Source organism: Myxine glutinosa, chromosome 5 (assembly GCF_964187855.1).
Source record: "Myxine glutinosa chromosome 5, kmMyxGlut1.1, whole genome shotgun sequence".
Taxonomy (NCBI): domain Eukaryota; kingdom Metazoa; phylum Chordata; class Myxini; order Myxiniformes; family Myxinidae; genus Myxine; species Myxine glutinosa.
In genome coordinates this window covers 155,842,646-155,855,215 of record NC_136265.1, presented here as the reverse complement: position 1 = coordinate 155,855,215, position 12,570 = coordinate 155,842,646, and the positions used below count along the sequence as shown (strand labels likewise).

Below are 12,570 nucleotides of genomic sequence, written 5' to 3'. Positions count from 1 at the left end.
TAATAATGTTTTCAGCTTTTTTTTGTTTTGTTCCACTGCAAACCAAAGAAATACATATGTGGATACCAAAATATTTTTTAATTTCAACAATTTTCTGGAAGAAATTGTGCATTATTTGAAAAAAGTGCAAGGGCGCCAAATTTTTTGGCCTCGACTGTAACATCAATATAAATGGCAAAGTTGTAAAACAAGTTCGGAAATTAACTTATCTGGGGGGTACCATATCACAGGGTGGAACAAGCACCAAAGACATCAAACATAGAATTGGGAAAGCACTGTGAGCATTTCAGTGGCTACAAAGTATTTGGAATGGCAAAAGACATCCTACGTGACACCAAAGTTGAACTGTCTAGAGTCCTGTTTCTCACAATCTTAATGTATCGGTCAGAAACTTGGGCAAGCATGATGAACATCGACTCCTTGTTTTTTAAATGGCTGCCTCAGAAAAGTAATGGGAGTAACTAGGCTGGACAAAATAATGAATACTATAATAAGGGAAACCCTTGGAGTAAAACACACAATAACATGGGATATAACACATTCAAAGGATGCCCCAGAACAGACTTCCAAAAATCCTCATACAAGGAAGAGTAAATGTCACCAGAGTAAGAGGAAGGCCACCAAAAAGGTAGATGGACTGCATCAAGGCAGATTGCAGGCCAGACAAATAGCATCACTCCGCGAGGCACAAACATTGGCTCAAGATCGAAGTCTGTGGTGATGGATCATCATTATGGAGCATATGGCAGGACAGGGAGCAGCAGTCGCTGCTCCTGTTTTGACACTTTAGCTGTAGATAGATATCTGATGAAGATGAGTAATGGGCACAGAACACTGCCTTTGGGGAGTCTAGCCTTAACAGGGAGAGGAGATGAGAGGATTTTGTTGAGAGACATGCATTGGCTATGAGGGTAGATGAAGACAGGTAAGCCAAGTGTGGAGTTGACCTTTCATGCATAGACAGAAGGGATGGAGAGCAAGGCGGGTGCTGGTTAGGCCATTAGCATTTATCAGGTCATTTACAATGATGTAAATCCATAGCCACGTGCTGCATACAAACTATGACATAATCTTATCTGATGTGGTTGGAAGAATGTGGATGAGAGGATTCTTAAGAGGACAGGGTAAAGGACACAGGACATTTCTAGATTTGATGACCAACTCCACCACCAATGTATCTTGCTCTTTCTCATACACAATTGGCTCATCTAATGATGTGATTGTGAAGGTCAACATTTCTCTCGCCGGCGAGTCTGGAAGTTCACTCAGGCAAACTAGCAGGGACTGCAAGCAGTCATCGCATTTCAGGACGGGTCTCCTATATTTACTGCCCCTGATTCATCCTGGGAATTCTTCCACAGAAACCTGCTCTCCCTCATGCGAAGATTCATGCCATCTCGTCTTTAGTTATCTTTCCCATCATCCCACCCTTGGTACTCTGAATCCCGTGGTGAGGTAGTTTATTTAAAACAACTTGCATGTTCCTCCTGGAAGGCAAATCCAACCGAAGGCAACCTCAGATCATTCCACAAATCCCGCAACAACTGTGTGTCTATTCTCAGGAGAGATAGAAAAAAGCATCTGTCCATTCTCAAGAATGAGCTTTCAAACTTGTCTCCATCCTCTAAAACCTGGGAGCGCTTTGTCAAGTCTGTCTCTGGTGTATGTATGCTCCACATCCATCCCTTCCCTCACTCTAAGTGGCACCACACCTGAGTCCGCTCATGAGGAGGAATGCCTCAATTCTGTGTTTGCTTGAAAATATTGTCCCTAACCCCTCTCTCTGTACCCACCCTTCCCAGTCGTACCCAACTGCTCCTGGACTCTGTGTCTTTTGCACTTGAGAAGTTGGAAAAGTTTCTGGCAACCCTCGATTCTGATTCCGCAACTGGACTGGACGGCATCAGCTCACGTGTCCAAAAACCTGCTCTGCTGCTCTTGCACTTCCTTTATCTGCCCTTTTAACCCTGTCATTTACACTAGGTCATCATCCATGTACTTGTAAATCGGCCAACATCACTGCATGTAAAAAAAAAAGGTGTAAAAACAGATCCCCTTAATGACAGACCAATTACCTTACTTCCAATCATTAGCAAAGCATGCAATACATCATCGCAGTTGACATAAAATCATTCCTTTTCTCCAATAGCCACATCTCATCATCAATTTGGATTCAGACCTGGTCACTCAACTTTGGCCATGCTGCTTATACTCTTCCAACAATGGATGTAGGCCCTCGATATCAGACATGAGATCAGGGCCATCTCTTTCGACATATCTCAAGTTTCGATACAGTCTGGCATCCTGCCTTGCCCTGCAAACTGTTTGCTCCCCTGCCTTGCCTCCTGGCTCCCCTGCCTTACACCTTACTCAGGTTGACGCCATGGAAACCAAGGCTTTCAAGAAGCCAAGTCTATGGGCCTATCACTTTGCCATTGCCAATGCGTCAGTGGTCTGTCTGTCTTCTGCCTCCTTTCTGGTCTTTCACCCTCTGCCATATTCGTGCTTTGTCCTCCCTCCCCATCCCCCCCCCTATCTCCCCGCCCCCCACACTTCCCCCTCAGGTACCTGCAGGATGCATGCAGTCCACCAGCAACCCCCTTCCTAGTGAAACTCGGTTCCTCTTTTTCCCCGCCTGTGGAACCAACTTCCACACTCTCTTCAATCTCATTCTTCCCTCCAGGTCTTCAAGACAGTTGTTCAAGACAGTTTTTGGAAGATTAAGGAGGAGTGTTGGAGACAGGATGGAACCCTGAGGGACACCGTGTTTGCAATGGATGGAGCGAGATGTTGAACCATCAACAATTACGGATATAAAGTGGTTGGAGAGAAAGCTCAATATGAGAGTGCTGAGTGACAAAGAAAGCCGAAAGAGGGAAGCTTGGATGTCAGACCCCGATGCCAAATTCTGTCAAAAGCTTTTGAGATATCAAGGCCTACAACAAAGGATTCCCCAAAGTCTATCAGAGAAGAGGCCCAGATATTTGTAATGTAAGAAAGGATATCACCGGTAGATCTTGCCTTGCAAAAGCCATATTGATGGTCAGATAGAAGACTGTGGGATTCAAGATGCTTGAGGAAATGTTGATTGAGAAGACGTTCAAAGATTTTGGAAATAGTAGCAGTCAGAGCAATAGGCTGGTAGTTGGAAGGGTTTGAACGATCACCCTTCTTTAAAATAGGCTGTACTAAGGTATGTTTCTGGGAAAGAGGAAATGTTTGGGTTTTTCAACAAAAACGAAACAAATGAGCAAGCACAGGAGCAAGTTCTGAAGCAGACTCCTTCAAGACACGAGGGTGAATGCCATCTTGTCCATATGCCTTGCTTGTGTCCAGAAAGAGGAGTACTTTTTTGACTGCATGGAAATAGATTATACAGAAGGGCATAGGATTGGTAAGGGGTGCATCAGAGGGAGATGGAATGTTAGATTCATCCAGTGTGGAATTGGAGGAAAGAGAACCAAAATGAGTTGCTTTATCAGTCGGAGAGACAGTGATAGTATCATCAGAACGGAAAAGCGAAGGAAATGTAGAGCACCAGAAGTTCTGGTCCTTTTAGCTAAGGACCAGAAATATCTATTAGTGAAAGAGAGGTTGTCACATTTCCTTTGGATAAAGGAATACTTCGCCTCACAAATAACATGTTCGCAATGATTTCTGCCAGATATGAAAGCTGAATGTGTGTCGGAGGAAGAAGAGTTTTTCCATGTCCGATATGCCAAAATCCCTTGCCCGAATGGCCACAGAGCAGGAATTATTGAACCAACTGTTGGTAGGAGAGATAGATTTGAAAGAGAAGGGGATATAAGCCTCCATTCCTGCAACAATAACTTCAGCTATATACATTCAGCAGCGATAGAGGCATCGTCGGAGGAGAGGCAGTAGTCTTTCCAGGGAAAATCAGAAAATAAGTTTCGTAAACCAGTCCAGTCAGCAGTATTGAAATGCCAATACTGGCGTTTAGTTCGGAGCAATCAGAGAAGGAGTGGTGGTAAGTAAAGTGATGTTCACAAGATTGGGGTCAGAAGAACCAATTGAAGGTGAAATTGTGAAGAACAAAGCCAAAGTATTGGAAGAGTGGTCATAGTGATCTGGGATATGGTGGTGGATAGTTTGTTCCAAATCATTGAGAATGGAAAATGGAAGACTTTCAACTCCCCCAACATCCATGTGGGAAGATTTTTAACCACTCTCTGCGGTGTACATTGAAGTCTCCTAAATAGAGGAATTCTGCTTGAGCGTGTTTGATGTCATGGCCTCATGGCAGGAATTATGATAGTCAAAGAACGCTATAAAGTTTTGTGGAGTTGGGAGAGCAGTAAGTGAAACAAAGGAAAATAGTGATGGTCGGGAGACTAATCTTAAGCCAGATGGAAATGTTTGTTGAAAACTAATAATTGAATTACTTTGAACAAAAATTTATGTCTTTCCTTTGCTTGGAACAAATCATAAAAATGCCTTTTTTTAAAAGCCCGTCTTTCTGAATTGGTAGAAGAAGAAGAAGAAGAAGAAGTAGACGAGAAGGATCTCGAGCTTTAATGTAGCGTTTCCAATGGTACGACAGCAGGAACCTTTAGAATAAAGCACAATTGGCACGGAAGGAGCACATAAAATTATATTTAGTAATATTTATTGAAGCAATAGAAAAATGTATAATAGTATACGGAACGAGTACATGAACAACTTCCACAGCCACGACGGCAGCAAAACAACTACATGTTACAGAAATATCCATTTTTTGTGTGTTCAACTTCTTTTCACGTCCTCATTGGGATTCACAGAAACATGTGCAATATGTTTGTGAAGTACAACATGCTGTCTTTTGATTAAACCCATCCGTGAAGTGACTGGTAGGTACATCTAGAAGCTTGTAATGATTATTTTAATGGTGCCAATCATTCCCACGTTCTTGTAGGGTCGTCCAGGGGAAGTGTTTGGTGTTTCGCGAACAGACTGCCTAGGATTGACGTTTGACTGTGAAGGTGGTTCAGGCAGGCATTTGTAATTCGTTCATGGTGCCGGTGATATAGCTCGCTTACTCTTCAGGACATCCACCTTGGGATCTAATTTAACTTCCACCAAGCACCAGTGCTGGCAGACAGGTCCTCAGACTACACATTGATGCCGCCATACCTGCAAAACACCAGGGTGTCAGTTTATCATTGGGTCGACATTCACACGCAGGGTAGACAGTTCGGACGAGGTAGACAGCTACATCTTAACCTGAACTAAACTGGGTGATCGTGAGCTTTCCCTAACTGATCTCGGTCATTGATGGTCTGATGAACTTGAAAAATTGCACATGTATAGACCATCAAGTAATGATCCGACGGTGAAATTATTTTTTTCATAATATGTTAATTTGTCTAATTATTGCCTAATTATATTGTTCTATAATTATTCAGTATGTCTTGAACAAAATGCTAAAACACTCAGAAGATATTACAGGCCAATTAATTTACACCCATCATTGTGCTAATGCATGTAAACCTTATCCACATGTGCTTGATGTACATAAGCATATGCAAAAATTACAGATTTTTAGGACATGTGACTACTAATTGTCACGTGACACCTGAACTAGAGTTAAACAGCCACAAACCAGCACAGACTCGGTTTGGTTAACAATGGTGACGAATAGCGGTGATGATGTTTGGTTTTAACGATCCTTTTGTTTTGCGCGTGAAGTTCACACCGTTTTTAACACTAACCGATGGTCCTTCACAGATGAACCTGTCCATGATGAACAACACGATCGTGCGAGTGAAAGTTCTGTCTTGCGAGCTCGCCGATCCCGAAGAAATGTTGAAATGCTTACCCTAATTACAATCGCCTTATCGCGGGATTGCATTTACTAACTTCAATCATCCCATTGTTTAATGATCCGTTGTGTTGTATTTTCCGCGACTCATTTGTGCTTTTTCAAATGCCCCCCCCCCCCCACCCTTCCCAATAAATCGATGCCGAACCACGGCCCTGTGCTAACAAGATCGCTTGGTGTCGCTGTTGTTTAATCGCCCAGAGACGCACTCGGCGCGTCCGCACTGACAATGTGAAACGTCACAAATCGTGTATTACATGTATCTCAAATTCTCAACAGAGTGCATAATCGCATGATCGTTACAATCACCCATTGAACCAGACCGTAAATCTGGCGCGAAACAATCCGCAACAAGGCCGAATTCGCTCTTTCACGAGCCTCGATCTTGTATACAAAAAAAAAAAAAAAAAAAAAAAAAAAAAAAAAAAAAAAAAAAAGAAACAAACAACAACACCGTCGGTTGTAAAATAAGCGAAATAAAAAAACCGATCTATATCTCTCTCTTTCTCTTTCTCTCGCTCTCTTCTCCCTCTCTTTCTCCCTCCCTCCCTCTCTTTCTCCCTCCCTCCCTCTCTTTCTCCCTCACTCCCTCTCTTTCTCCCTCACTCCCTCTCTTTCTCCCTCCCTCTCTTTCTCCCTCACTCCCTCTCTTTCTCCCTCACTCCCTCTCTTTCTCCCTCACTCCCTCTCTTTCTCCCTCACTCCCTCTCTTTCTCCCTCACTCCCTCTCTTTCTCCCTCACTCCCTCTCTTTCTCCCTCACTCCCTCTCTTTCTCCCTCACTCCCTCTCTTTCTCCCTCCCTCTCTTTCTCCCTCCCTCTCTTTCTCCCTCTTTCTCCCTCCCTCCCTCCTGGTCTCCCTCTCACCCTCCCTCCCTTTCTCCCTCTGTCCATCATGCTCTCCCTCTCTTTCTCGCTCTCCCTCTCTTTCTCACTCTCTCCCTCCTGCTCTCCCTCTCTTTCTCGCTCTCTCCCTCCTGCTCTCCCTCTCTTTCTCCCTCTCTCTCTTCCTCTCTTTCTCCCTCTCTTCCTCTCTTTCTCCCTCTCTTCCTCTCTTTCTCCCTCTCTTCCTCTCTTTCTCCCTCTCTGTCTTCCTCTCTTTCTCCCTCTCTCCCTCTCTTTCTCGCTCTCTCCCTCCTGCTCTCCCTCTCTTTCTCGCTCTCTCCCTCCTGCTCTCCCTCTCTTTCTCGCTCTCCCTCTCTTTCTCGCTCTCTCCCTCCTGCTCTCCCTCTCTTTCTCGCTCTCTCCCTCCTGCTCTCCCTCTCTTTCTCCCTCTCTCTCTTCCTCTCTTTCTCCCTCTCTTTCTCCCTTTCTCCCTCTCTTTCTCCCTTTCTCCCTCTCTTTCTCCCTCTCTGTCTTCCTCTCTTTCTCCCTCTCTCCCTCTCTTTCTCGCTCTCCCTCTCTTTCTCGCTCTCTCCCTCTCTTTCTCGCTCTCTCCCTCTCTTTCTCCCTCTCTCTCTTCCTCTCTTTCTCCCTCTCTTCCTCTCTTCCTCTCTTTCTCCCTCTCTTCCTCTCTTTCTCCCTCTCTTCCTCTCTTTCTCCCTCTCTGTCTTCCTCTCTTTCTCCCTCTCTCCCTCTCTTTCTCGCTCTCTCCCTCCTGCTCTCCCTCTCTTTCTCGCTCTCCCTCTCTTTCTCGCTCTCTCCCTCCTGCTCTCCCTCTCTTTCTCGCTCTCTCCCTCCTGCTCTCCCTCTCTTTCTCGCTCTCTCCCTCCTGCTCTCCCTCTCTTTCTCCCTCTCTCTCTTCCTCTCTTTCTCCCTCTCTTCCTCTCTTTCTCCCTTTCTCCCTCTCTTTCTCGCTCTCTGTCTTCCTCTCTTTCTCCCTCTCTCCCTCTCTTTCTCGCTCTCCCTCTCTTTCTCGCTCCCTCCCTCCTGCTCTCCCTCTTTCTCCCTCTCTCTCTTCCTCTCTTTCTCCCTCTCTTCCTCTCTTTCTCCCTCTCTGTCTTCTTCTCTTTCTCCCTCTCTCCCTCTCTTTCTCGCTCTCTCCCTCCTGCTCTCCCTCTCTTTCTCCCTCTCTCTCTTCCTCTCTTTCTCCCTCTCTTTCTCCCTCTCTTCCTCTCTTTCTCCCTCTCTTCCTCTCTCCATTTCTCCCTCTCTTTTTTTCTCTCTCTCGCTCTCTCTCCAGTCAGTTATCCATTATCATCGGACGACAGAACATGGTGTATTAGCATGACATTTCATTGCACCGCCTAATTGCACGATGTGCCTTGCTGCGGTGGGTGTAATGAGGGCTTCCTGGCTCGTACCAAATCGGGTGTAAAGCGAAATATATAAATGGTACGTGTGCCCAGCGTCTGCACCTCATCCCGTCGCCCAGATGACGTGACGTCACACCTGTTAAGGCGCGCTCGCGAGAGCCCCACGCTCCGTTCTGCAAAAGCCAGTGAGTGCAGGTCGGTGCAGCTTCGTTATGTTCGACATGACCGACACCACCGTGGAGGACTTCGAGCAAAATCTCAATCGCTTCGCTCGCAAAGGCGCCCTGAAGCAGAAGAATGTCCACGAGGTGAAGAACCACAAATTCATTGCACGCTTCTTCAAGCAACCCACATTCTGCAGCCACTGTACGGACTTCATCTGGTACGTGCTGAGGATTGAATGTGATTAAGTAAAACTTGCTTCGAGCGCACCGTGTCCAGAATGCGCGTCCATTGGTATACTTACCCTCTCCCTGCACCGGCTGCCTTCGAGGAGCTAAAAATGGCACCTCGTGCAAAGATGAAAATTAATGAAATAACAATGTGTTGGACAAGGACGACGTTATTAAAGTTTTGCTTCTTATCTTTCCTGTTGTGTTGAATTACAGGGGATTCGGCAAACAGGGATTCCAGTGCCAAGGTGAGCGCCAATGGTCTTGATATTTCGAGCGAAGTCCTTTTTTGTTCTCAGATGAGTATTCAAACTGATGTATTCCACCAAAAATGGGGAAAATGTTAGAAATCGCAAATATCCGGTGGGGGGAGGGAGGAGTTTATTTATGTACGTACTATGTAAACATGTATGTATGTATGTATGTATGTATGTATGTACAATAATAATAATAATAAATGGTACGAGCGATCAGCATATGTATATACACACATTACAGTAGTAGGTTTTCACTTGGACCCTACTAATACTGACGTCCCTTCAAGCAAGTGATTGCACAGCTGATTTTTTTTTTTTAAAGCCAGACCCTCCCTGTGCTGTATCAAGGCAGCACCTTCGGTGCTTCCACATCTTCCCTCCTTAAAAAGACCATTTGTGGTGCAGCGTTCCCAAAATGCACAAAGGCAGGCCTGGCATTGTTTCCTATTATTTACGATATCATGTTTGCTATTTCCGAAATAGGCTTGTCTCTTGTCAATGCAGTATGAGGTCCCGCATTTAATAGGCCATCTCTTTGTGAACGCACGAACGATACCGTGTGCAAAGTGCACTGTGAGCTGTGCGCATCCGCACCATGCAATCCCACACGACGGTGCACATCGCCACTGCACGACGAAGCAGCGAGCCGGTGGACGTGCCTACCAATGGCGTGCCTCATTATCCTGTCATTAGTGTAACGGGACCGTGCGCCCGTAAGCTACATACGTAGGCGATCTGCCTTGCTTTAATGAAAGCTTGCCATGCGACATTGTCTTGGACAGAATTCTGAATTGCTGGGAGAATAAAAGCTCCATTCCAGGTAAAATACTTTATAGGGTGTCCCATAAGTCTGCAACAATTTTAATCATTTTGCCCTATGATTCCAGACTTTATTTATATATATATATATGTGTGTGTGTGTGTGCATGTATATATATATATATATATGTGTGTGTGTGTGTGTGCATGTATATATATGTGTGTGTGTGTGTATGTGCATGTATATATATGTGTGTGTGTGTGTATGTGCATGTATATATATATATATATATATGTGTGTGTGTGCATGTATATATATGTGTGTGTGTGTGTCTGTGCATGTATATATATATATATATATATGTGTGTGTGTGTGTGTGTGTGTGCATGTATATATATGTGTGTGTGTGCATGTATATATATATATGTGTGTGTGTGTGTGCATGTATATATGTGTGTGTATATATATATATATATATATATATATATATATATATATATATATATATGTGTGTGTGTGCATGTATATATATATATATGTGTGTGTGTGTGCATGTATATATGTGTGTGTGTGTGCATGTATATATGTGTGTGCATGTATATATGTGTGCCCTATGATTTCTCGCTGTGCATGCATATATGTGTGTGTATATACATATGTGTGTGCATGTATATATGTGTGTGTGTGTGTGTATATATATATATATCTGTATATATATATATATCTATATATATATATATATATATATATATATATATATATATATATATATATATATATATATATGTGTGTGTGTGTGCATGTACACAGTCCATTCAGAAAGTATTCAGACCCCTTCACTTTTTTCACATTTTGTTATGTTGCAGCCTTATGCTGAAATCGTTTAAATTCATTTTTCCCTCATCAATCTACACTCAATACCCCATAATGACAAAGAGAAAACAGGATTTTAGAAAGTTTTGCAAATTTATTAAAAAGCAAAAACTGAAATCTCACATTGACATAAGTATTCATACCCTTTGTTATGGCACTTGAAATTTAGCTCAGATGCCTCCCATTTCTGTTGATCATCTTTGAGATGTTTCTACACCTTGATTGGAGTCCACCTGTGGTAAATTCAATTGATTGGACATGATTTGGAAAGGCACACACCTGTCTATATAAGGTCTCACAGCTGACAATGCATATCAGAGCAAAAACCAAGCCATGAGGTCGAAGGAACTGCCTGCAGAGCTCAGAGACAGGATTGTGTCGAGGCACAGATTTGGGGAAGCCTACAAAAAAATCTCTGCTGCATTGAAGGTTCCCAAGAGCACAGTGGCCTCCATAATTCTTAAATGGAAGAAGTTTGGAACAACCAGGACTCTTCCTAGAGCTGGCCACCCGGCCAAACTGAGCAATCGGGGGAGAAGGGCCTTGGTAAGAGAGGTGACCAAGAACCCGATGGTCACTCAGGCTGAGCTCCAGAGATCCTGTGTGGAGATGGGAGAAACTTCCAGAAGGACAACCATCACTGCAACACTCCACCGATCTGGGCTTTATGGCAGAGTGGCCAGACGGAAGCCTCACCTCAGTGAAAGACACATGAAAGCCCGCTTGGAGTTTGCAAAAAAGCACCTAAAGGACTCAGACTGTGAGAAACAAGATTCTGTGGTCTTTCATGTGGACACAATCATTCTGTGGACACAATCCTGTCTCTGAGCTCTGCAGGCAGTTCCTTCGACCTCATGGCTTGGTTTTTGCTCTGATATGCATTGTCAGCTGTGAGACCTTATATAGACAGGTGTGTGCCTTTCCAAATCATGTCCAATCAATTGAATTTACCACAGGTGGACTCCAATCAAGGTGTAGAAACATCTCAAAGATGATCAACAGAAATGGGAGGCACCTCAGCTAAATTTCAAGTGCCATAACAAAGGGTCTGAATACTTATGTCAATGTGATATTTCAGTTTTTTATTATTAATAAATTTGCAAAACTTTCTAAAATCCTGTTTTCTCTTTGTCATTATGGGGTATTGAATGTAGATTGATGAGGGAAAAAATGAATTTAAACGATTTCAGCAAAAGGCTGCAACATAACAAAATGTGAAAAAAGTGAAGGGGTCTGAATACTTTCTGAATGCACTGTATATGTATGTATATATACTCAGAGGCAAAAGTTATTGTGACATGGAATTTTTTCATTGGTAATCTTGTGAATGAATTTTTGGATTTGAACCAGAGAAAGTGTGTTAAAATGGTCGAAGAAAGGCAACCAAGCAGTTGTTCGAATTGCACGAAATTTGCAAGAAGCATGACATATTCGAGAAAAATGGCCAGCAATGGTCACTTTAAAAGGCCAGACAACCAGACGCTGATCATTTCCACTCAATGCAGTCTTAAGAAGTGCAGAAGTCAGAAAAACACCTCTATTCATCGTTCTGGAACTAGTTCGACATGCCACGCCTCGGGGAAATGGTTCTTAATCAGAACAATGTTGATGTGTTACCCTGGATCCTGGACCCTGAATGTTACCCTGCAAGATCCCCTGATTTGTCACCCATTGAACACGTCTGGGATGAAATGGAGCGACGTTTACGACGCCATCCGAATCCTCCAACAACGCTGCAGGAACTCCGCCAAATCCTTCCCCGGATATGGAATGATCTTCCCCAGGACTTTCATCGACGTTTATTGGCCTCAATGAGGCGAAGGTGCCAGGCCTGCATCAATGCACAAGGTGGACACACTCGCTACTGACCGTGTGAACTTGCTTGTGAACCCCCTCTTGTGTTGTGGATCATTTGCATATGCCAGGTGCGCTGTTCTTCTGGACTGTTGATCGTTACAATACCTTGAAACATTTGTCTTTCCATGTAATAACATTTAATTCGCGGCAGTAAAAGTTTAACACTGATTCTGTTTGTTGTTTGTTTGTCACAATAACTTTTGCCTTTGAGTATGTATATATATATACATATATATATATATATACATATATATATATATATATATATATATATATATATATATATATATATATATTATATATATATATATATATATATATATATATATATATATATATATATATATATATATATATACTGAAACGCAAAAGAAACTTACCACCTTTTAAACCTTTAAATATCAACAATAACACTG

General features: G+C 43.2%; 2 protein-coding genes across 7 annotated transcripts in view; both read left to right on the top strand.

The window, feature by feature from the left end:
• MEIOB (meiosis specific with OB-fold) overlaps window positions 1-5,983 on the top strand; it is a 75,483-nt gene extending 69,500 nt beyond the window's left edge. For both annotated transcript variants that reach the window (XM_078778883.1, XM_078778882.1), the window contains one exon: window positions 5,728-5,983. In XM_078778883.1, the coding sequence (XP_078635009.1) occupies window positions 5,728-5,823 (96 nt within the window). In that variant the 3' untranslated portion in view covers window positions 5,824-5,983. The remainder of the gene's footprint in view (window positions 1-5,727) is intronic.
• A 2,253-nt stretch (window positions 5,984-8,236) lies between these two features.
• LOC137428362 (protein kinase C alpha type-like) overlaps window positions 8,237-12,570 on the top strand; it is a 550,957-nt gene continuing 546,623 nt past the window's right edge. For all 5 annotated transcript variants that reach the window (XM_078778901.1, XM_078778902.1, XM_078778898.1 and 2 more), the window contains exons 1-2: window positions 8,237-8,397; window positions 8,624-8,655. In XM_078778901.1, coding sequence (XP_078635027.1) covers window positions 8,237-8,397; window positions 8,624-8,655 — 193 coding nt within the window. The remainder of the gene's footprint in view (window positions 8,398-8,623; window positions 8,656-12,570) is intronic.